Source organism: Balaenoptera acutorostrata, chromosome 15, assembly GCF_949987535.1.
Source record: "Balaenoptera acutorostrata chromosome 15, mBalAcu1.1, whole genome shotgun sequence".
Lineage (NCBI taxonomy): Eukaryota > Metazoa > Chordata > Mammalia > Artiodactyla > Balaenopteridae > Balaenoptera > Balaenoptera acutorostrata.
In genome coordinates, this window is record NC_080078.1 from 64,370,446 (window position 1) to 64,394,702 (window position 24,257).

Here is a 24,257-nt window from a genome sequence, read left to right on the forward strand (position 1 = left end):
TGCTTTCCCTGAAAGCCCACCAGCTTGCTGTTCCTCCAACAGGACCCAAGTAGTACTTGCATGGCTCTGAGGTGGTCTGACCAGCTGTGACATGACACAGGTTGCTGCAGGCACTCCTGTGTGTACCTGTACGTATGAAGTCTTGGGCTGTCAGTCCAGTTTCCTAACCAGTGACCTGAGGCCTCACTTCCCAAGGACCTGGCCCCAGCCTCACTCCTGTCACCCGAATACCCATCTCTGGCCTCAGCCCTAGAACTACTTCTGAGCAGCCTTGCGCAAGAGGCTTGTTGGCACCATCTGCTTCACAGGCCCCCAAAATGCAAAGGGAAGGGTTGGTTACTAGATCTCAGGGTAGGGAGGAGGATGACCTTGGCCTTGGCCCTAGAAGGCAAGGTGTGGGTTTAGCTGTTTCGTGCAGATGGTGCCAACTGCCAGTTTTTCTCAACAGCTGCCCAGCGCTGCAGTCCACCATTCAGCAATTACAGGATCTCAAGCCTCGTGACTGTCAGTCTAGCACAAAAGCATATTTGGTAGACAAGTCAACAATCCACAGTCTGCCTTAGCCCTGGAAAAATGATCCCAGGGACTTGGGATAATATAGTAAAATACCATGTTAAATTTGCTATATAAATAGGCTGAAATTTTGCCATTATCATAAAACACCTGGATGCCAGATAAATTCTAATGAATTGACTTTTTTTGCTGAGGTCACAGATGAGAAAGTTTAGGAAATCCCCAAGGGACAGAAAAAAAGAGTAAGCTGAAACCACAAAGGTAGTTGGGTACAGTAGAGGAAAACTGCCTGGGGGCAAAAGAAATTCCAAGAAGTCAAGAGTTGGAGGGATTAACTGCCCCTAGGGGGACTGTGGCACTAAGCTTTGAGCCTGTACAAAATAGAGAAACAAAACGGGGACCTCTCCATAAAGCAAGGGCACTGGCTTTGGCCTCAGTGAAAAGGCAAGCAGGGAAAATTGACCTGTCTGCAAAGGGAACTGAGCAGAGAACATCTCTCTGGCCCTGCTGGAAGAAAGAGAAAAACTGACCAGAGACTGCTCTTATGTCTGCTCTCTCCTGGAGCTGAGGTTCAGATTCTCATTACTCCAGAGGTCTAAGAATCCCTGGACTGAGAAATTAAGATGATTCCAGGCTTGTATCTCCTGGTATCTGGCAGAAGCAAAAATGCAAATCCTCCAGAGAAAAATATTAAAATATAATCATATTATTACATATCAACCAAGTATAAATTGTCCAAGATAGTTACTAAAGTTCATGTCCAAGCAAATAAGCCGCTATGAGCAACAGTCAGCAGGAACAAAAAATTAACTCAGCTCTCATCTACTCAGGTTTGACCCACAGCCGCCCAGGAGAAGAGGCTGCCCCAGCAGTGCCCAGGCTCTCCCAGCAGGTGCGATGCTTCAGCACATCTGTGCTCAGGCCATTCATCAAGCCTGTGAGGCCACCTGTTCAGATATATGGTATCAAAGGTCGCTATGCCACTGCTCTTTATTCTGCTGCATCTAAACAGAATAAACTGGAGCAAGTAGCAAAAGAATCGTTGAGAGTAGGACAAATCTTGAAGGAACCTGAAATGGCTGCTTCTATTATGAATCCCTATGTAAAGTGTTACATTGAGGTGAAAAGCCTAAATGACATGACAGCAAAAGAGAGGTTTTCTCAGGACTTCCCTGGCGGTTCAGTGGTTAGAACTCCACGCTTTCACTGCCAAGGGACTGGGTTCGATCCCTGGTCGGGGAACTAAGATCTCCCAAGCCGTGCACGGCACAGCCAAAAAAAAAAAAAAGGTTTTCTCCCCTTACATCCGGTTGGATCAGTTTGCTTGCTGAAAATGGTCGCTTGAACAATACCCCTGGAGCCATAGTTCTGACTTTCCTACTATGATGAGTGTCCAGAGTGGAGAAGTACCTTGCAGTTACCACTGTACCTCCTTTAGATGAAGCCACTCTTGCTGAATTAAAAACGGTCCTGAAGAGCTTTCTAAGTAAAGGCCAAGTGTTGAAACTGGAAGTTAAGATTGAGCCATCAATCATGGGTGGAATGATTGTCCGTACTGGAGAGAAATATGTCTTCAAAAACCAAGATTCAGAAGCTGAGCAAAGCAATGCAGATTTTCTAAGTGTTGATTTTCTGTCAGTGAAAATTCTTAAACTTGGAGCAACAATAAAATGCTTCCCAACAGGAAAAAAAAATTGATTTAGACCCCTGGGACTTCAATACTGTTATTATCAGATACAGAATATAAAATAACTATGAAACCTCTAAAGACAGTGCTGAAAAAAATTAGCAAAAAGTAAGAGACTAAGGCAGATTTGCAGATAGAATTCTGGAAATTACAATCATTGAAATAAATAGTGCACTATTGAATGGCAGATTAGATGAATTAAAATGAGTGAAGCATTACTGTATGAGAAGGAGATGGAAAAAAAGGAAAGAGTTGTTCCTTTTGGAAGGCAGGTTTCGAGGGAAGAGCCCTTTCAAATTTTACCAAGGAGGCTGTCAAGAAACTTACTGACTCAGTATAAAGGGAAATAATTGGCCTGAGATGATACAATCTCAGAATGAGCAAACATGCATCTATCTGAACTCATCCTGCCTGTCTGTGCTTGTTTCTGGTGCTGGAATTTCAAGGTAGTGAGTTGGATGTATCCCCTCCTCCACATCCTCTCTCCCAAGACCATGGGGAACCAGCAACAAACCACCCCCCATTCTCCAGGGCGGCTTCATTGCTTGGTGCCGGGCGCCCTCTTGTGGAAAGAATCAGACCTGCTACCTCTGCTGCCTCCATCCACAAGCCAGATTCCCATCCAGAGTGCACACCCCCAGCACCTTTTGCCTTCCCCTTGCACCAACCTTTTCTGAGGCTGCCTATCTGCCCCATGAATTCAACTGACTTTCTCTGGGTGCCTCCTAGGGAGTTGCAGAAATGATGAGTACTCAGCACCCGCACCACCTACCTTCCAAGGGGTGAGCTCTGAAAAGCCCACATCAGATCCACCCTCCACCTTGTGCTGTGCTTCCATGGCTCTTCTTGCTGCCCCATCTGCCATCCTGCAGCCCCAGGGCTTGGCCTCACTCCCTCCTTTGTTAAAGCTGCCACCGTCCTCCAGCGTTTCCATTACCAGAGGATGCCTGAAATTTTGCTCAGCGATGTTCACGTTTGATGGCAAGTAGCTCTTGGTACCAGAGAGTAGATCCAGTTGTGTGATTCAGAGCAAGCACTTGCTTGCTGAGCTTCTGCTTCTTCATGTGTAAATTGAGGATGCTAATGGTGCCTACACCACTGGGCTGTTATGAGGTGAAATGTGATCATATGGGAGTCACCCTTAGCATAGGGCTTAGCACCCAGGAAGCCCCTGTAAACAGAGGCTGCCATCACAACCTGCTTTTCTTTCTCTCTGCCAATATGTGATGTCCTTGAGGATTCACCTTTGTCCCAGCATCCCGCTGGGAGCCTGATGTCTTCCTCAAGTAGTATTTGTTTTGAGAATAACTTTTTTTTTTTTTTTTGCCGCACCGCGTGGTATGAGGGATCTTAGTTCCCCGACCAGGGATCGAACCCATTCCCCCTGCAGTGGCAGCGCAGAGTCCTAACCACCAGACCGCCAGGGAATTCCTGAGAATAACTTCTTGAAGGCCTTTTGTTTCGACCCATCAGGGTCTGTGTTAAGGGGATTTGGTGTGCATATTTCTCTCTGAGAGCAGGAGGGCAGTGGCAGCCACCTAGACTGTTGCTGTCTCTCCAGCACCTGGCCTGGCACTGACCCAGTCCCTAGGACAGGTTTTGATGTATGCAGGTGAGTCACCAGCACAGGTGGGAGGAAGGTGAGGAGGCAGGTGCAGGGAGTGGGTGAAGGGGTAGAGGTGGCAGCTGGCAGAAGGAGCCAGGATCTCCCAGCTTCAGTACTCTGCCTGTCCTTGACCTGGGTGCTGTCACCAGCCCTGGACATTTTGCCATCCCCGGCACCTGCCACAAAGCAGGTGCCCAGTGGTTGTTTTTTTGCTTTTTGGTTTTTTTTGATTTATTTATTTTTGGCTGCGTCGGATCTTCATTGCTGCATGCGGGCTTTCTCTAGTTGCAGCGAGCGGGGGCTACTCTTTGTTGCAGTGCGCAGGCTTATTGCAGTGGCTTCTCTTGTTGCGGAGCACGGGCTCTAGGCGCGCAGGCTTCAGTAGTTGTGGTGTGCGGGCTCAGTAGTTGTGGCTCGCAGGCTCTAGAGCGCAGGCTCAGTACTTGTGGCGTACGGGCTTAGTTGCTCCGCGGCATGTGGGATCTTCCTGGACCAGGGCTCGAATCCGTGTCCCCTGCATTGGCAGGCGGATTCTTAACCACTGCGCCACCAGGGAAGCCCCCCCAGTGGTTGTTGAAATGAGCTGAAGAGCCAATGAGAGCGGGGCACCGAGGGCAAGAATTGGGAAAGGTGACTCAGACCTGATGGCTTTGACCTGCTACTTAAAGGCTAAGGAGGCATTTCTTTTTTTTTTTTTTTTAATTAAGTTTTCTAGCTGCATTGGGTCTTTGTTGCTGCACACGGGCTTTCTCTAGTTGTGGCGAGCGGGGGCTACTCTTTGTTGTGGTGCGTGGCCTTCTCATTGCTGTGGCTTCTCTTGTTGCGGAGCATGGGCTCTAGGCACATGGTCAGTAGTTGTGGCTCGCAAGTTCTAGAGCGCAGGCTCAGTAGTTATGGCGCACAGGCTTAGTTGCCCTGCGGCACGTGGGATCTTCCCTGACCAGGGCTCGAACCCGTGTCCCCAGCATTGGCAGGCAGATTCTTAACCACTGCGCCACCAGGGAAGTCCTAAGGAGGCAATTCTAGAGTGGATGGGGTAGAGGATGCGAGGGAACAAAGTTCTAGAGGGGAGTTGCAAACCTAGGGACTGAGGTTGGGAATAGCCCAGCTCAGCTGGAGTGTTTTAGGGGGATGAGGCTGCACATAATGCGAGTGGGTATTGATTGCTAAGGGCCTTGAATGCCAAGTCAAGAAGTCAAACTTGATCTTGGTGCTAAAGGTAGGGGGCTGCCATTGAAGGGTCTTAGCCAGAGGAGTATGGTCACCACGGTGATGTTTTGAAAACCCCTTCTTTCTGTTCCTTTATGGGGAATGGACTGTTTCGGGATGGAGTACAGAAGGGAAGCCCAGTGAAGAGGCTGCCATAGTCTTTCAGGCCAGAGATGATGGTGGCCAAGACCTGGGGGCCTGGGGGATGGCAGCATGGAAATGAATGTGGGCTTGTGAGAGATAGGTAGACACACCTAAAGGCCTGGGGCCCTCAGTACCCCCGTAGCCCCAGCTCAGATCTTTCTTCTCCCTGTAGCTGTAACTCCAGGCTCCTGTCTGCAGCCCAGCTCCACACCCGCCCACAGCACTCCCCTGTCTGGCAACCCCCCGCCTCCCCGTTACCTGCAAGACATCATTCAAACTCCCTCTGGCCTGGCCTCCCCGCTCACCTCCAATCCCTTACACTCTGCAGTTCCTCCTTCTGCTCCCTTTGTCCGCAGCATTCTCCCTCCCTGTCTGCCCCTCACATCTGTGTGGAGACTGCTACACTATTCTTTCACAGCTCAAACCCAACATCACCATCTCCAAGAGGCCTTCCCCAACCCTGTAGGACTGACACTGTCCCCTCCACCTGCAGGACCCTCCCTGGCACCTCCAAGCCTTCAGCAAGGAAGGGAAGATGCAGCCCATCTTTTAAAAAAAGTGTTAACTCTCAGAACTCCATTGCAGGGTGAGATGAGAAAGGCAAAGGGTGGCACCCATTTAAGAGGTGTCAGCTTGAGCTTAAGAATTTCAGCATCTTTGTTCAAAGAAGGCAATGGGAAGATTTTAGTTTTGAGGGTTTGCTGTTGGTACTGTTTTCATAAAGGAAACAGAACGGAAGGAATTAGAACACAGGACAGAAAGCAGGATTATTTCCTCCTGGATGGCCTTCTTCTCTAGCAAAGACATACTGACACCTCCTCCAGCCACCCAGACCTGAGAGAGTCAGGTGCTGGCAGCACTTTCTAGGAACTGCCAAGAGTCTAGGAAGTGGGGTGGCATGGTGCAGCCTGGTGTAGTGCTGGCCGAGGAGCCCCCAGGGACCCCTGTGCTGGTTCTTTGGCCTGGGTGGCTAGGCCAGTGGGAGCAGCTCTGTCTGTCTCTGCCAAGTCTGAACTCCTACAGGGGTCACTGGGGAGAAACCTCCCAGACTAGGACATCTACCCTGAGCTGCCTTCCTGGCCATGCCTCAGGGCCCAGCCACGACCTGGCACCACCAGGGCAGTCAAGCACATTGGTGAAATGTCACTCAGCCCACTGGCCAGTCACCCCTTAAAACCTACCACAGCTTCCTCAAGACGAAGTGCCTTTGAGGCCCTGCTGCCTCCCCGCCTTGGCCTCAGCCCGCCTCTGGGCTTCCTTCAGTTCTATGAGGCAAGCTCTCCTCCCCCTCAGAGCCTGAACCTGTGCATTTCTTCTGCCTGAAAACTCCTGACCCCAACACCCTCCAGACCAGGTCAGAGGCCAGCCTCTGCCCTTGTGGTGCTACGTGCCTCCCCTTTAGAGCCCGCGTCCCATGTCGCCACCTCTCACCTCCCTCCATGTTGGTCACCTCCCTCCACGCCCCAAGTCCCTTCCCCCAGGATGGCTCAAAGGAGGGTCCACCAGTAGCTGGTAGGACCGACTCAGCCATTGTTCTCCTGGAACTGCCCTATGGCTCTGTCAGGTGGTAGGGGTGGTGACAAATCCAGCCTGGAAGGGCGGGGGAGGTTCTGTCTGGGGACAGGTCTTCTCACAGGGATCGGCCATGCTATTTGGGACCCTGAGGGGGCTCTGTGGCCTGTCCCCAGCTCCATACCACACCCTGTTGGCAAAGGAAGGGGGGGTGAAGCTAGAACCCCCAGGATCTGGGGTGGATTAAGGCAGAGCCCATGTCCATTCTCCTTTCCCAGGAAAGACCCTAGAACCAGGGTTTGTGGGGTGAGAGGAACCTGAATTGAGGAAACCTGGATTGGCCATGATTAAGTTCCCACTATCAGCAGGAATGGGGGCCTGGCCTTCTTGCCAAGGGAGAGAGAGGACACGATGCCAGAGGTGACTACTGCCTTTATTGCCTCTGTGCTGGGGTCCTGGGCTGGGGTTCAGAGGTATCTGGGGGCAGCAGGTGACTCTGGAGCCAAATTATTGCTACTTAGCAAGGTCACCTTGGGGCTTCCCATAGTGCCCTTAGTATGGGTGGGCATGAGCATGCAAATGATATGCAAATGACATGCAAACCAACCCAGGATCCTGCAGAGGGCTCTGGTGCAGCCACAGGTGCTGAAAGAGTCAGGAGCCTGCCAGCCCAGGAGGGTGATGGGGACACCCAGGTCCTTGCAGACTGCAGACTGATCCAGCCCAGCCTCGGGAGTCGAGGTTCGGGGGTATGGACAGTCCCTGAGCATCAGCCCTGGTTCTGCTGCTGGTTGGGGAAGAGCAGAAGCCTGGCCCCAAGATAGCAAGCAGAAAGCAGGCACCCACCAGGTAGCCAGACAGCCCAAGGCCCACTCAGAGAGGGAAGGGACCTGCCCTGGGTCACACAGCAAGGCAGGGGCAGAGGGGACCAGAATCCAGGCCTCCTGAGCCAGACAGATGCCAGAGTGCCTCAGAGGCCAAAGCTATGAGCAATAAAATACACTGTTAAAGAAAGAAATACAAAGCAAGCAGCCCAGTCCCTGATCCCTGGGCTGAGAGATTCTCCGCCAGCTGGCTCTGGGAGGGGAAGCCTCTGAGAGCCAGGCCCCAGGTATAGGAGGTGGCAGCGTTCTTGGTCTTGAGCTGAGCTGACCAGTCCAGAAGCTCCAGAAGGAGACAGGCAGGGCTCCAGGGTCCTTGGCTTATGCAGGTCAGGCTCAGTTATTATTCATAATCCACCAGGATGCTGAGGGTCAGAGGTGGGGAGTCAGAGGCCATCAGGTGCCCACTGCCCTTCCCACCAGTTCCCAGGGCTGTGGAGAGCGTTGGGAGCTGAAGCCCACCTGGGAAGAACACAGTGGTGAGGGTGTCTGGAGCCTGCAGGTGGTCAATGAGGATGCGCTGGAAGGCCTTACTGCAGGCGGACTGCTGGTGCCTGGGGAGGGCCGCAGAGTGGACCAAGGCTGGAACTGGTCCCCAAGGATCAGGACCACATGGTTAAAAGCTCCCCACTCCCACCCAGTCCTGCTGCCTGGATTCAGATCTGAGTCCTTCCTCATAGTGGCTCTGAGCCTCAGTTTTCTCCTCTGTGAAATGGGGACAATAGTGTCCACTTCACTGAGATACTGGGAGGATTACATGAAATAACACACAAGGCATGTGGCATAGGCCCTATGCCATAGGGTGTGGCCCAGTGGTAAAGGTGTGTATTCATTGAGCACCTACCTTGTACCTGGCACTGTGTTCAGTTCTTTACATGTCATCTCATTTAGGTGATAAGAGGATGGAACTATGATCACTCCCAATTTGAAAAGGAGGCCACTGGGGCTCAGAGGGGTAACTCTCCTGAGGTCACACAGCCAGTGAATAGGAGAGGATGATTTGAACCCAGGCTTGACTCACTCCAGGGCACATACTCAATAAACATTAGCTGTTAGACCACCACTCATACCTTCTCCAGGAGGCCTCATCCTGCCAGAACTCGTACAGGGTGAAGGAGGCATTGTCCAGCATCTTCTGGGCAGACACACTGCAGGGCCAAAGAGACGGCCAGGCCAGGCCTGGGCTGCCACCACCTCTGCCCACCTAGCCAGGGGTGTCTAACGAGAGCCCTGGCCCAGGACGCTCAGTCCCAGCATTCCTCGTGCTCACCCCCCACCCCGACCCTGGCCGGCCCACCACCCGGCTGAGGACTCACTGCAGGCAATGGCTCTGGGCCCCTGTGAAGTCCACGTAGCAGCACAGGGCATGGTGGAAGTCCTGCAGGGCTTCCTCTGCCACCTGCACCTGCCTTTGGGCCACGAGGATGTGCTGGCAAGAGAGGCAGCCTGGTCAGCTGGGGTGGGGTAGGGCAGGGCATGGGGTGAGGGACTGCTGTGGCCTCCAGGACGACCCCGCCCTTCTTGGCCTGCACCAGACCCAGCCAACCCTGAGGTCGGGCTCCTGCCCCAGCCTGGCCCCCAGCTTCCCTGACTCCATCCTCCTCTTCCCATCGCCAGGGTTGCTGCCTTGATCCAGCCACTGTCCCGCTCTCCTGCAGTATGGCACCCCCTCCTCCTGCCCCCTTTAGCCTCTGTCCGCACTGCTCCAGACCCAGCTTTCAGAACTGTAGACAAGGGACACTGACGCCCAGGGAAGGACAGGGTTCTGCAGGGTCACAGAGCAAGGGCCAGAACCCAGCACCTGCCTGCCAGGCCCAGGGGACAAGGGCTGGGTCAAGCCTGGAGAAGGGGGCATATGTACAAGACAGAGGCTGGGGGCAGCTGGCCCCGTGAGCCTCCTCACTTCATGATCTCCTCCCGGACTCCCACACCCAGCTGCCTGCCCCTCTCACACACTCACCGAGTTGGGCCCCTTGGTAAACTCCTCTTCGTGCAGGGGTTCCAGCCGGGGGGCCTGTGAGGGACGCAGAGCGTGGGCCAGTTCCCTGGCGTGTGCCTGGCTTGCGTGGATTCCCAAAAGGTCCACAGGCACAGGGTACTGGCCACACGGCCACTCACCTTGCACTCCAGCTGGTCGATGAGCTCCTGGAGACGGTTGATCTGGAGCCGCCAGTGCATCTCAGCCTCTGAACTCTGCCCTGGGGGTCAGGCACGGGCCCCCTCAGGCTGGGGGCTTCTTGGGATGAATTGAGGGAAAGTGGAGGAGCAAACACTGGGGCCCTGGGGGATGCCGTGCCCTCCCATCCCACCGCAGGCACACCTGTGTCAGAGGAGCCAGGAGACCAGGTGGGTGACCGACTGACACTCCGCAGGGCCCTGCGCCCTGCCCGCCGGCTGCCATGGGGCCTGCTCTGCACCTCCACCCTCTCTTCATCTGACCTGAGGGGAGTGGAGGGTCAGCCCACTGCTCCCAGACTCACGGGGCCAAGCACTGGGGCCCCAGCACAGGCCTGGGTGGGTAAGACAGGCTTCCCGGGACACTGAGGCCCAGCCTCAAAGCCAGCCACCCCTGCTCACCCCCTCTTGGCCTCCCTGCCTAAGAACAAGAATTTGGGGGCTTCCCTGGTGGTGCAGTGGTTGATAATCTGCCTGCCAATGCAGGGGACACGGGTTCGAGCCCTGGTCTGGGAAGATCCCACATGCCGCGGAGCAACTGAGCCCGTGAGCCACAATTACTGAGCCTGTGCGTCTGGAGCCTGTGCTCCGCAACAAGAGAGGCCGCGATAGTAAGAGGCCCACGCACCGCGATGAAGAGTGGTGCGTGGGCCTCCCCGCTTGCCACAACTAGAGAAAGCCCTCGCACAGAAACGAAGACCCAACACAGCCATAAATAAATAAATTAAAAAAAAAAAAAGAATTAAAAAAAAGAATTTGGGCTCCAGGATGCTAGAACGTGGAACATGATAAGAGCTGAGGGCCTTGACACATGGAGATAAGGGGCATTCATGAACCGGACCCGCAGGTGGGCAGAGCTCCTCACACACCGTGGGCCATGGGCCTGGGCCTCCAGGGTATCTGACGCCCCCTCCAGCGAGCTCTGCAGGGCTTGGAGCTGGCTCACCGTCTCCCGCAATAGGAAGCGTGTCACAAACTGGTCCACCTTGGAGGCTCGCTCATACTCCTGGGGGCAGAGGGGGCATGGTCAGCATCTCCTGGCTCCAAGCATGTATTTCTGAATGGGGAGCTGCCCCCTGAGCCCCATCCGCTGCTCATCAGAGCAACAGTGGCAGCCTAAAGAGCAGAGGACATGCAGACCTGGCATAAGCAGAAAGGCGCTGGGACTCAGTGGGGAGCAGACCCCGGACCCCCTCCTTGTCTGGGCCTCGCCTCTCTTACTGGGAGGTATGAGGCCAGCTCACAGAGAAGCATCTGCCATTCTCTGGCCCTCAAGGCCCTTTCCATGTTGGGGCTCCCACCTTCAGCCAGTGAGGCCGCAGGCACAGCTAGACTGGGCTGGGTGGGGTGGGGCAGGGCAATTTTGACACATGAGGCAAAATGACAGTGTGATATGGCGCCATACTCACCAGCTGGCCCCAGACTCACAGTCTTAGTATTCATTCATTCATCCATTCATTCATTCACTCATCCATGCAACAAACATTTACTGAGCACCTCTTACTAGGAGCTGCAGATACAAGATGGCAGGTCGCTGGCCTCACACACACACCCCAGCACTGATCCCCATCTACACTGCCATTTCCCCCCAGCCCTTGCCAAGGCAGGCAGAGACAGGGAGGCCCACCATGTGCCAGGCCCTGTGCTGCCCACCTGGAATGCTCAGAGACTCCCCAGCTACCTTCATCTCCTTGTGCCTCAGTTTCCTCACCTATAAAACAGGGATGGTAATAGCCATCTCACTGAGCTGTTGAGAGGCTCCAGTGAGTTATCTCCTACATAGGGCTCAGCCTAGTACCTGGCACATAAGTTCTCAATAAAGAACTGCCATTGTTTTTATTGTCAAACATAATACTAACAAGAAACCTGCCCACTCCACCTACACACGCAGTACAGGGTGGGAGTCCTGGGGAGCTGTGGTGCCCCCCTCCACAAGGGGCTCCAGAGGCACCCTACATCAAGGGCTTCGTCTTCTGCCCATGACCTGCCTCAATTCAGCCATCAGATAGGCAGGGACAGAGTGGGGGCTGGGACCTCTCATTCTCAGACAGGCCAGTGGTTTCTCCAAGCCTGATCTCTAGACTTCCTGGCCGTTCTTTGAGCTTCCTGAAATCCTTCCAATAAATTCCCTTGCTGGTGCTTAAGATGACTGATCAGTTTCTGTTGTTTACAACCAAAGAACCTGGCTGACACAAGCACCCATTCTGCGTCAGGCCCTGTTTCTAAGCAGAGTTACATTTAATCCTCGTAATAATTTACAGGAAACATAATTGACCCCGTTTTGCATATGAAAAGACTGAGGCCTACAGAAGTTGATTACCTTGGCCAAGGTCACACAACTAGTTAGCGGCAGAGTCAGAATTCAAATCCAGGTCACAGAAATTCCTCTCCTCACCACTAAGCACCTTACAAGCATCGCCTCACTTATGTCATTAGCCCAGTTTTACAGCTGAGAAACCAAGGCCAGAAGTCACAGACAGAGTAAATGGAGCCGAGATTGGCCCGTGTGTTCTGGGAGGAGCAGCTCGGAGCCTGGAGCTTGTTAGGTCGACCCATGAGGTCACAATGTGGTCTCCCTGGGACAGAGCCGGGGCAGGGGACCCCCAGCCAGAGGGCAGGGCAGAGGCAGCATGGGCCGGGCCCCTCAGTGGTGACCAGCCCTGCCATGGGAAACAACAGTTCCCACAAGAGGACCAAAGTGCCCAAGCAGGCCCGCAAGGAGAGGCCACCTGACATGGACAAGGCCTGGCGGAAACAGCAGTTCTTCAGCCACCTCAAGTGGAAGAAGCCGAGTGTGAGTCCCAGGGGGCAAGGGGCAGATGGAGTTCAGGGGACCTGGACAGGTGGACAGGAGGGGATGCTGGGACTCTAGGCCTCGTGGGGCATGGACAGGGTTAGAGAACCCCTTCTGAGGATGAGGATCCCAGGAACCCACGTGGGTGTGGATGGGGTCCTAATAACCCAGAAGGGAGAGCAGGTATTCCAGAAACCAGGAGGTGGATGAGACTTGGGAGCCTAGGAGGGGGAGCAGGAGGGGATTCTCCCAACCCTGGACAGATGGGTGGAGGTCCTGGCATGGCGAATCAGCCCTAGCTGGTGCCACTGGGGCTATGGGCACAGGGAGTTCCCTTATGCCCCCTTTCCATTGCCCCTCCTCAAGTGGACAGAGGCCCTGGACCGGGGCCGGGGTGGGTGAGGGTCTCAGCATCGAGGCTGGGAGGGCAGGCAGCGGATTTCATAAACGTGACCGGAGTGAGGTCTCAGGAGGTCAGCCTGGCGGGGGCGGGGGTGAGGGTTTCCAGAGGGGAGGCAGGGTTCCAGGCGAGGGGGGCAGGGTGCCTGCCTCCCCCACTTCCCCCTGCCAGGGCTGGGAGGATGGCAGGAGTCCCGGAAACGTAGAGGGGGCAGGGTCCTGGGAGACAGAACCCGGGTGGGTGAGGGTCCCCAATAGGAAGGTGGGGCGCGCTCTTTCCCCTAACGCCCCTGCCCCACCCCCAGACCAAGATCTTGCTGCTTTTCCCCCTGGACAAGCGGCAGCAGCTAGCCGAGGCGACGGCAGGCCCCGGCGCGCGGCCCAGGCGGCCGGGTGAGGACGCGGCGGCGCCCACGTTGCAAGGTGCAGGCGACGGCGCTGAGCGGCGGGACGGCGCGCAACGAAGATGATCCTAGTCAAGCTGCTGCTGCTGGACGCGCGGCTGCAGGAGGAGGGGCGCCGCGTGGCGGGTGGGCCCGGGGGCGGGCCCGGCGCAGGGGGGCGGGGCCAAGGCCGCGCATGGCTGGCAGTGGCTCAACGCCCGTCTGCTGACCGAGAGCAAGGCGGGCGGCTACGCGACCCTGCCTAGGAGCAGCCGAGCAAGCGGCGCCGCGGCCCTCGCCCGCGGCACTGAGTGCCTGGCCCGGACCTCCGGACCACAGTCCATACCAATAAAGAGCGCATAGCAACCCTGGCGCTGTAGCCCTGTCTGAGGCATCGGGGCGTAGAGCTGGGGTGGGGGAAACTTAGGGCCTGAGCGAGACGGGGGAGAACAGGCGTATTGAAGGCAGAGCCACAGCTATGGCCTGGAGACAAGGCTGTTTTTGCCTCCTCCCTTCTTGTGACCCAAGAGTCAGAACCCCTATTCCGGGCTGGCGGTGGTGGGGGCGGGGGCACCCTGCCACAGTGGAGGGAGGCTGCTCCTCTCCCCTCCAGCTCCAGGCCCGGGTCAGATCCTGACGGCTTTGCAGGCCCAGTGGAAGAGAGCTTGGGCAAACCCAGGCTTGGCCACGCTAGGAGGAGGGGCCTGCTTCCAGCAGAGGCCAGGCAGCTCCAAGAGTCTCCAGCACTCACAGGTCCTTCTTAAGCTGAGGGAAGGTCCCAGGCAAAAAGCCACCACCTTGGGGAAAGAACTGTGAAGGTCTCATGGTCAGCATAGTTTGAGCCTTAGACTCACGTTCTGCCTGTGAGAGCACCCAGGAGGAGAGGCTGGGGTCCCTGGTCCTCTGACCCCTCCCTCCTAACCCACTCTCCTTGGTAACCCCCAAGGCACCTCAGTCACTTGTCTCCCAAATCACCCTGTCCCATCCTCTTCCCCACATTGCAACCAAAGGCTTCTTCCAAACCACTGATCTGTAGGGCAGTTCACGCTCCCGCTCATAAGCTCACACTGGTTCTCCGCTGCCCACAGGGAAACACCCAAACTTATTACTGGGATGTACAGGTCCAGACCCCCAGCCTCGGTCTTCGTCTCTAGGGCTTCTTAGTGACTTCCACCCTCACCCCTGCTCTGGCCATATTGCCACTTGTGGTCTTCAATTCGAGGTTCACCTCCCTAATTCACCCACAAGAGGCCCTGCACACTTTCTGTGGGCGGAACCCAGCTGCTTCTCTCTCTCCTGGGTCCCAAACCCAGCTCCAGACCCTACTCCCTCCAGCCCTGCCAAACCTGCAGCCTGCATTCCACTGGAGACCAACATCAGAATGCCCCCTTTGGGGGCAGATGCAGCAGGAGTGAAGGTCCCAGTTCACTAAAACCACAGGCACAGCTTCTGCTGAAGATACACTTTTGTCAGTGTCAACACGACATCACCTGCATCAGGCTGGAGGCTGTACTACCCATAGCATCTCCCCTGCTGCTTTGTGAGAACTGACCCTTTCCTACCATCCACATGGTTACAATCAGGGCAACCACGTTCCTCAATGTGGCCACACCTCCTAGCATAAGCAATTGGCCCAAGCTGGTCCTATCAGCCCCTTCCCTGGGTCTGTAATTTAGGAGCTGTAGGAGACTATGTTTTCTACAGGAACGTGCACAGGCTGAAGCCAGTCTTGAGAAGAATATAAACAGAACACAGAGCCAGTGCACATCTTGGGTCCCCCACAGGCCGGCAGTCAGGCCCTGATTCCAGTCTTTTCCTAAAACCTGATTTCATCCTTGCCTTGGTATCCAGTAAGACATACAAGATCCTTGTGATAAAAGTCCGTATTTTAGCTTAAGCTCACCGGAATGGGTCTTCAGCTTGCAACCAGAATGATCCTAAAGAGAATAAAGAGACTCTGCAGAGACAAGACGTGGACTATTTCCTGTGTGTGAGGACGACCGCCTTTCGGAAGAAGTAACTGAGCCCAGAGAGAGATTAGGACTTGCTCAGTGCACAGTGAGTCAGCCTCAGAACTGAGTCACAAACTCAGGTCCACGTTTGTAAGCCCCTGAAGGTAGGATCCCTTTGTGGGCTACCTGGGCCCTTGAAGGCTAAGCACACAGAGATCTTCAGGGGGGCTGGAGATCCATGATTAAGAGCTTTCTCTTCAGCGTTGAGAAGGAAGGGGCCGCACATTTGGCCAGCGCACATCAGATAATCCGAAGTGGTTTGGGGAAGGAATCAAATTGGTTGGACTGAGCGGCTGAGGCCAGACCCCTGGATGTCAAAATCACTGCCCTTGACCCTGTCCCAGGAGAGAGGATGGGTCTGGGGCGTTTTCATCAGGGTAGAGGCTGCGAAAGCACAGCAGGTGCTGAGAACTGAGGTCACAATGAGTCCAAGTTCTTTTCCTTCCTTCTCTGACCACCCCCTCCCAACTCCACGACCAGGAGCTACAATACTTCTGTCAAGCTCAGTTGAGAAGTGCCAGGAGACCGCCAGGGTCTCAAGGGCTGGGCTGGACTCCTGGGTCCCCAAGGGGGATATATGTCCGGAAAACATTGCCACAAGGCCCCTTCATTCTCAGAGCTGCTCCTGGAGGCTTCTCAATCTCTTAAAGTGGCCCTCTCATCATCCACCGCAGCAAGGGATTAGGGGGCGGAGCCGCACCGCCCAGGCGAGTCCTCGGAGAGGGGGTGGGGCCTTGAGCCCGAGGAGGACCAAGAGGGACTGAGCCAGAGCCCAGTTAGGGCGGAGACTGACACTTGAACCAAAGGTCGGGCCTCAGGCCCAGGGTCGGCGCCAAGAGCTGAAAAGAGACCTCCACTCCGGCCAGAAGAGTGGGACTTAAGGACCAGAAGGCGGGGACGAAGGCCCATGAGGCAGAGCCAAGAGCTGAAAGGCGGGCCTCCATCAAGTCCAGCTGAGGCGGGGTTCTCACGCCGGGGGCGGAGCTTTGGGCTGAAGGGCGCGGCCGGCCCGAAGGTGGCGTCGCTGTCCGGGAGCCACCGGGTACGCCGGCTGTCCTCGCTGGGCCGCGTCGCGGTGGTGGTGGACCAGGGCTCGGGCTTCACCAAGGCGGGCTTCGCGGGCGAGGAGCAGCCGCGCCTGGTACTGAAGAGCTCCAGCCTGGTACCCAGCTGGGACCGGCCCGTGCTGCCCGGGGCGCCCGGCTGCGAGCTGGCGGGCGGCGTGGCGCGGGCGCACCCCATCAAGCACGGCGTGGTGGTGGACTGGGAGGCGCTGGAGGGGCTGTGGGAACGCCTGCTGGTGGGCGGCCTGCGGGTGTGCCCAGAGCAGTGGCCGGTGCTGGTGAGCGACTCGCCGTCGGCTCCGCCCGCGGGCCGCGAGAGGGTGGCTGAGCTGCTGTTCGAGGCCCTGGCAGTGCCCGCGTGCCACATGGCCAGCACCGCGTTGCTGGCGCTCTGCTCTGTCGGCGCGTTCAGCGGGCTGGCCTTGGAGGCGGGCGCGGGCGTGTGCCACGCCACACCCATCTATGCGGGCCACTCGTGGCACGAGGCCACCTTCCGGCTGGACGTGGCAGGCAGTACACTGTCGCGCTACCTGCGGAACCTGCTGGTGGCAGCCTGCCCCGATCAACGACTGTATGCCCTGCCCCGCAAGGTCATCACACAGCTCAAGAAGCACTGCTGCTATGTGTCGCTGGACTTCGAGGGTGACCTCCGTAACCCTGCCCGCCACCATCCTGTCAGTTTCTACTTAGGCAATGGGTGCTCTGTCTGCCTCAGCAGCGAGCGCTTCCGCTGCCCGGAACCCATCTTCCAGCCGGGTCTGCTAGGCCAGGCTGAGCCGGGACTGCCCACCCTGGCTTTCCGGGCACTGCAGAGGATGCCCGCAACACTACGGACACGGCTGGCCAACACCGTGGTGGTGGCCGGTGGCTCCACGCTTTTCCCTGGCTTCACTGAGCGCCTGGAGATGGAGTTGGAAGCCCAGTGCCGGCGGCATGGTTATGGGGCACTGCAGCCTCGCCTGGTGGCCAAGCCCGGGCGTGGCACAGCAGTGTGGACAGGCGGCTCCATGGTGGCCTCACTGCGTTCCTTCCAATGCCACTGGATGACCCGGGCCATGTACCAGGAATGTGGCTCCAGGCTGGTGCACGAAGTGTTCAACTGACTCATGTTGGACTGGAGGGGGTGGTGCCACGATGGGGGGGTGCAGAGGCAGACACCTGGCAGGCTGAGCTGCAGCTCTGTCAGAGGCATTGAGTGCCAGATAAAAGGCTCAGTGATTGGAGCTGGCAGAGTCGTGTGGTGTGGCAGAGTCGTGTCCCAGACCCCCACCCCCCATTTACAAGCTGGAATTCCCCAAGAGGGTCACCCTCTACCCCTTTCTGGGCCAGGAGGAGGTGGTCAGGACCCCTGGGGCCCTTACTTTGACCTGCAGTTTGAATCCCCACTAACCAGTGCCAGTTCAGAGAATGCCAGTCTAGGGGCCCACCCCCAGGGCCGTTTCCATGGCAACAAGGAAGGCGATGCCCCCACTTGTGTCCAGGCCACAGATATGGAAGTCATCATAACATACCAACCCCTCATCATATACCATTTGGATTCCCATCCCATGCCAGGCCCCAAGGGGTGACCCTTTGAAAAACTACTAAATCCCATGTGAAAGCAACCAGAAGGGGAAGCCCTGTCCTCAGCTGATCATCAACTTGCTGAGAGCCTCAAAGTGAGGTCAGGCACAATCCCAGGCCTGCTCACTGTTCCCTCCTCACCCGCTTAGGTGGAGACATTTCTTATAAAGAACACAAAGGGAGGGGTGCCTTTCGATGTTTTTAAAATACCATCCAAGGGCCTGGAGCCCGGGCCGTGAGCACTGTTTATGCTTGTGCACACGTGTCCATACACAGACACAAACACATGGGTGCACACATGCCTGCCTACTCACGCATGTCCTTAGGCTGCCGCCCCAACCAAGCTCCACACACCAGCATGAGCCTCTGGATGTGTGTGAGCGTGCCCTCCCCCACAGCCCATCCCTGCTGGGAGCTGGCCTTCATACCCCACAACAGTTAGGTCTGGTCAATAATAAAAACAGCAGCAGCAGCAGCTCCAGGTGTGACGTGGCTACTGCGTGCCAGGCAGAGGTCTCGGTGCTGGGAATGGAGTAGAGAACAAGACAGACAAAAAGCCCTGCCTTCATTCTCGTTTAATTGTCACAACAAATGTCTGGAGGTAGGTTCTATTATAATGCCCAGTTTACAGATGAGGAAACTGAGGCCCAGAGAGGTAAAGATGCACAGCCAGAAAGTGGGAGCCAGGATTAGAACCCAGGCCTCTAGCTCCACAGCCCTGAGCCCAGTGGTGGAGGCTGCCACAGCACAGCAGACACCCCCTGCCCTCATTTTGGGCCCCCCACCATCAGCCCCTCCACTCACCAGCTTGGTGGTGTCCATGGCAGTGAGCACTGCACAGTTCAGCGACTCCAGTGCAGCCAGCACAGGCCGATAGACGCCCAGGTGTTCAGAGAAGTAGTCTGAGGGCAGAGGAGGTGCTCAAAGGTTCCCAGACCCCCCCGCCCCATTTACAAGCTGGAATTCCCCAGCAGCCAACCAGGCCTCATACCCTGAGCCCAGCCGATCCTGTTCCATGGGACACCAGCAACAGCCTCTCATTCACACCCACCTGCCCAGGGGTCCCGGGAGACAAGAGCTCCCATGGGCCTACTCACCACACAGCTTCTCCGTTTCCAAATTGCTACAGGGAAAAGAGAAGGCACCCTTCAGACCTGCTGACGTGGGCCTGGTAAACTGGGACTTTGAAGCCAATGTTCCTCTCCTCTTCCTGCCCAGCTCAGGCTGACAAGGAGGCAACTTCTGACTCCACCCCAGGTTAAGTTGCTCAGTGGACAGAGAGGGGGAGCACGGGTACTATCAGCCCGCCAAACACTCTCTGAGGGCAAAATTTCAGTCCCACTGTCTGCCTCCAAGGGGGTTTCAGGCCGGGGAGGCAGATATGAACACAGGCCAGAGAGGAGTGGTTAGAGCTGGGAAGGGGGAGCCAGGTCCCAGGTCTGCGGAAATGCAGAGAAGGCATGAAGTATTACTTGGTAGGTCAGGGAGGGCTTCCTGGAGGCGGGGCTGCCTAAGTTAGGCCTTGAAGGAGAAGAAATCTGACTGGAGTATCTGGTGGTGGTGAGGTGGTAGCACTGCAGACAAAGGGTCCAGCCCAAGCCTGAGAACATGGGAGGGCATGGGAGCCTAGGATTTATTCTAAGGAGATGGGGGGAAGGGAAGTGAGAGGGAGGGAGAGCTGTGTATGTGTGTGCACCCATGTGAGGAAGCAGGAGAGAAGGCAAGCAAACTCGCACTAAGGCCTGTAGATGTGGAAGCACCTGCATCCATGGGTGGAAGCAGGCGGGGCCCAGCTGTCCCCAGGCATCCTCTGGTCCCTGCAGGAAGCGAGAGTTGGAAGAAGGGGCACCTGTGGGCTGAACCATAGGTGGTGACTCAGGCCTGGCTATTTTGGGGTCCCAGCTGGAAGCAGTGTGATGAGCAAGGCTGGAGCCAGGGAGGGGGTAGGTGGGTGGGTAAAGTTGGCACCGAGCCCTGGCACCCCTCTCCCTCTGCCCCCCTCATCCTCCATAAGGAACCAAAGCAGCAGGGGACACAGTGGGGTTGGGACAGCCTGGCCTCACATCTACACGCGGTGCACACATCCCCCTCGAGTACTCACTCAGCGGGATGCCCATCAATACTGCTGAACAGCTCTCGCAGCTCCCCGGGGCTGAGAACCCCATCGGCAAAGTAATTCTGGAATTCTTCAAATGAGAGCTTACCATCATCTGGGAGGGGGGAGGTGGGGGGACAAAGAGCAGAGTCAGTATCCCTGACCCTGGCTGTACCCCTGCCACAAGATCCAGGCCCACTGAAGGCTTTGCATCATCTCACGACCACCCAGCCAAGTGGAATGGGATTCTGAGCTTGATGGGAGGCCTAGCCATTGGGGACAAAAGGGCTGGGGTCCCCAGAGGTGCCCACTTAAGGCAACAGGGCCCACTTTGCAGGCACCCAAGGGACAGGGCAGTACACATGTGGCACTGGGTACGGACTCAATGTTTGCCAAATGAAGAAACAAATGAACAACAGCCTGGGTCACAGTCAGATCATGGCAGGGCCAGATGTCACTTGGAGGACTCGGGGCTGGGTGTCTGCCCCACATGCTGGCCTGTGGCTCCAGGGTGGAGGGGACCTCCGTGCTCTGGACCCAGGCCCTTCACAGAGAAGCCACAGGGAGTCAGATAAGATTTTCCTAAGAGTGGAGCCCCTGTAAGTAGCAGCAGGCTGGCTCAGGAGGGAAAGACCTCCCCAACACAGGGGACATGTAGCAGAGGCCTAGAGCTTTACCTGTGAGGTCTCTAAGCAGATGGGGTGGGGAGAGTGGAGCTGGGGGAGGGTCTGAACTTCCCCAGACAAGATGCTGTGATCCAAATGAGACCATGTGCCCTCATCAACCGGTTGGAACAAATGGTCTCCACCAATTTGAAGAGACCCAGGGAGAAGGGGCAAGGGGTGGGGACACAATCCTCTCTCAAGGAGGCTGAAACATAAACAGGTCTGAAGCCCCCAGCTGAAAGTGAGGTCAAGGCTGACGGGCTGTCTCAGCTCAGACCCTCCACTGGCCAATCAAGGCACCGTGGGCTGCTCTGAGTCATCTATGCGCAGCAACCTGCCTGCAGGGTCCCCTAATGGCTCCTGCTTTAGCTTTCAAGGTTTTGCCAGACCAGAGTCAGAGACTGCCCAGGACTCAGGGCAGGAGGAGCTGATTCCCTGGACCTAGCTTTATCCTGCCCAAGCCCTCCCTGTGTCCAGATGGTTGGTAATGTGGAAAGTTACTGAGCACTCTAAAAATCTAAGATAAAATCCCCCACAGGGCCTCATCTCCATGACCGCACCCTTCCAAGCCCCTCACACAGGGAGCCTGGGACCAAGCATCACGTTAGACCTGGGTTCAAGGCCCACCACCTCAGGCAGCCTGCTTTACCTCTCTGGGCCCCTGCTCCTTTGTCTGTGAAATGGGGTGAAGAATTCTCACTAGCTTGCCGTTGTGAGGACAACATAAGGTCATATATGAGAAGTACCCCTCAGTGTGCCAGGGCACTGCATGAAAATAAGCCCCCACCTCCAGCCTCTGGCTAAGTTACATGTCCTCCACTCTCCATCCTGCCAAACTTGATTCAAAACAACACTTCCTCCGAGAAGGACACCTGGGTTCATTCTCCTGATTTGGGTCCTCTCAAGATTTTTCTCCATTCTAGACTGTGCCCCCAAACCCCCAAACCTCCCCTGAGCCTACCCGATGTCCGTCACCCGTCCCCCCACTGTGGGACCCAGGGGAAGCCACACTCACCATTCTTGTCTGCTCTGCGGAAAACCTAAAGGACAAAAGAGCATGGATGGGAGCTGGGAGCTGGGAGGCAAGAGGCCCCCACCCAACTCAACAGAGCCCCAGATGGCTGGCCTGCCCCCTGCGTCTCCCTTCCTCCTGCCCAGCGTGGTCCCAGCTCCCTGCCCAGCTCGGCCCTGCAGGAGCTTTTCCAGCAAGGTGAGCACAGGAAGAGCACACAGCGGGCCCCACTGCTTGCTCACTTCTCCTGGGGGCCTGGCCTTGTGGGGGGTGCTCCAAGCCAGCTCTCTTCACCTTCACCTCCCACACCCAGAGTCAGTCCCAAGTTCTGTCTGATGCATCAGCCCTCGAACGGTCCCAGCTTGAGGAAGGTGGGGAGATGGGCCAAGATGCGGCCTGAGTATCCTGGGCACCCATCCCAGACCTGATCCCCAACTCTGCTGTGTGGTTATGGTCTGTCACAGACTCTGCCCACTCCGGGCTGTGTCTCTGTGAGCTTGTTGAAGACCCTGACATGCAGGCAGTGGCTAGTCCTTTCTTTGTGGGTGCCTACTTTCCCACTAGCACACAGGGGAGCAGCCCAGGGTTAACCCTTCCAGGGCTGGGGCTTCCTATGAGGCCGACTCAGTATGAGGGTCTTGGGCAGGCCTGTGTGCGTGTGTGTGTGTGTGTGTGTGTGTGTGTGTGTGTGTGTGTGTGTGTACGTGCAAGGGTGGACAGACTGTATTCATGGAGAAGCAGACAGGAAGGGCAACAGAGGCAGCAAGAGTGGAGCAGAGTCAAGACTTGGTCCCTGTCTCCCCTAGGGACCAGAGACTCCCAGGTCACCCAAAGCAGCCCAGCAAATAGGAGACCAGCAGGCCTGGCAAGGAGGGGCAGGCCAAAGCCTGGACAGAGAGCCCCTATCAGCTCCAGGTCCTGAATACCTCTTCCCTCTGGCTGTTTTCTTGGGTCAGTGAGGCTCGGGATGAATGTAATCCCTAGCCAGAAGCCTGACTCAGAGAAGGTCTGCCACTGGCTCGGGGTCCACACAGCAGCCCAGTAGCCTGGAGATACATGGGGGTGAGAGTGGGGGAGGGGTACTAAGCTGAGAATGAGGACACCTAGGGCCACACCCTAGTGTGCCCCTGCCTCCATGTGTGATCTCAGACATATCCCTAACCCTCCAGGCCTTGGTTTTTCCATCTGGGAAGTGGGAGGGTCAGGTCCCTTCCAGCCGGGAGGACTGTGGCCAAGTGCTGAGTCACTAGGGACAGTGGGGAGGGGGCAGGAGTATAGCCTTAAACTGGCAGGGACCTCTGGGAGTGGGGGAATGAGAGGCACAGGACGGGCTGAGGGCTGGGGTGAAAGGTGGGGAAGGGGCTCAGGGCAGTGACCGAGGTCGGGCCAGGCTGCTCCACGCTGGTGTCCATAGGGGCTGCAGGGCCACCTGCCAGTCAGGAGAGGGTGTACAGACCACAGAGAATGACTATGGGCAGCCCCGACCAACTGTGGGGTCCTTGGGTTGGATCTAAGGGACTCTGGGGTCAGCACCAGGTCAGGAGTCAGGGTACTGCTTCCTCTTCCAGGCCCCCCTGCCTGGGTCAACCCGGCCTCGGGGCACCGTGACTGCTCCTGTGATCAAGGGTCGACAGCCCGCCCCCCGCCCCCAGCCAGACACATACATGGGGTGGTTCTGGGTTGGGGGGCAGGAGGGACAGTGACACTGAACCAGAGACAAGGAGAGATAAGGAGAGAAAGAATGAGAGACAGAATGGGACACAAAGGCTGCGAGATAAAGATAAGGGAGACACACGGAAACAGAGACAGCAGGGTCAGAGAGAGATAGTGAGAGAGGCAGAGACCCAGAGGCAGAGGCAGGGTCCCCAACAGACCTGGAGGAAGAGAGACTGACATAGAGACAGGGAAAAGCAGAGTGAGAGAGCCGCAGAGACGGGGACAGGCAGAGAGTGAGAGAGTGCAGGGAGACACAGGGAGAGATACGACACAGACCTGGAGAGACACCGCGAGAGACACCACCCCCAGGGCCACAGCGCCGGCGTCCCCGGCCCGCTCCCCACTCACGTCTTGGAAGAGCGCGTGTCCTGCGGGCCCGGCGGCCGGCGCGGGCGCGGGGGGGCGCGGGGGCTCCGGCGCAGGCGGCCGGATCAGGCACACGGTGAGCAGCCCCGCGCACGCCATGGCGCCGCCACCCGTTCGGCTCCGGCTCTATGCGGCTGCGGGCTCTGGACGCCACCGCCGCGGACTTCGGGGGACAGGAAGGTGGGGCGCCCGCCCATCGGCGCCGGCGCGGAGGCTGAGGGCCCCGCCCCCCGCGGCTCCGCCCCCGCCCCCGCCCGGAGGACCGCCGAGGCCCCCTCCCAGCCCGGCCCGCGCGCTGGCCAGTCCGACAGCTCGGCACTCCGCCAGCCCCTTTCCAGGCCCTCAGCGTCCCCGTCTGGAAAAGGGGAGCAAACGCCAGCCTTTAGGGTGGCAAGAGCCGCGCCATGCAGAATTCCAACCACCGTTCACCTCCGCGACTCCCCATCTCCCAGAGAGGCGGC

The 24,257-nt window shown here is 57.0% G+C and overlaps 2 protein-coding genes and 1 pseudogene across 7 annotated transcripts; 2 read left to right on the plus strand and 1 right to left on the minus strand.

Moving 5' to 3' along the window:
* Positions 1–1,096: 1,096 nt before the first annotated feature.
* LOC103016112 (ATP synthase subunit O, mitochondrial-like) lies at positions 1,097–2,134 on the plus strand (annotated as a pseudogene).
* Positions 2,135–7,091: 4,957 nt separating this feature from the next.
* NECAB3 (N-terminal EF-hand calcium binding protein 3) lies at positions 7,092–23,996 on the minus strand. 6 transcript variants are annotated; one of them, XM_057530059.1, is made up of 14 exons: positions 23,779–23,996; positions 21,718–21,742; positions 20,044–20,152; positions 19,703–19,759; positions 19,040–19,065; positions 18,747–18,844; positions 10,597–10,733; positions 9,873–9,991; positions 9,671–9,750; positions 9,513–9,566; positions 8,869–9,006; positions 8,623–8,756; positions 8,015–8,106; positions 7,092–7,917 (listed from the first exon to the last, which is right to left on the minus strand). In XM_057530059.1, the coding sequence occupies exons 1-14, from the start codon at positions 23,893–23,895 to the stop codon at positions 7,889–7,891; spliced, it is 1,215 nt and encodes a 404-aa protein (XP_057386042.1). In that variant the 5' UTR covers positions 23,896–23,996; the 3' UTR covers positions 7,092–7,888. The 6 variants fall into 6 exon arrangements, 4 of the variants coding, with proteins under 4 accessions (XP_057386042.1, XP_057386043.1, XP_057386045.1 ...); XM_057530060.1 differs by having other exon boundaries at positions 8,869–8,981; positions 23,779–23,995; XR_009005519.1 differs by having other exon boundaries at positions 7,872–7,917; positions 8,623–8,700; positions 23,779–23,995.
* Positions 16,223–17,514, plus strand: ACTL10 (actin like 10). Its single transcript, XM_057528730.1, has one exon. It carries the CDS (start codon positions 16,223–16,225, stop codon positions 17,480–17,482), a length of 1,260 nt encoding a protein of 419 aa, XP_057384713.1. The 3' UTR covers positions 17,483–17,514.
* Positions 23,997–24,257: the final 261 nt, after the last annotated feature.

Coding starts and splice junctions, on each gene's coding strand:
- NECAB3 (XM_057530059.1), bottom strand. CDS start 23,895: ATGGCGTGCGCGGGGCTGCTCACCGTGTGCCTGATCCGGCCGCCTGCG. Junction 8,107..8,622: donor GATGAGGCCTCCTGGAGAAG/GTATGAGTGGTG, acceptor GGCCCTCCCCAG/GCACCAGCAGTCCGCCTGCA. Junction 7,918..8,014: donor CACCACTGTGTTCTTCCCAG/GTGGGCTTCAGC, acceptor TCTGACCCTCAG/CATCCTGGTGGATTATGAAT.
- ACTL10 (XM_057528730.1), top strand. CDS start 16,223: ATGAGGCAGAGCCAAGAGCTGAAAGGCGGGCCTCCATCAAGTCCAGCT.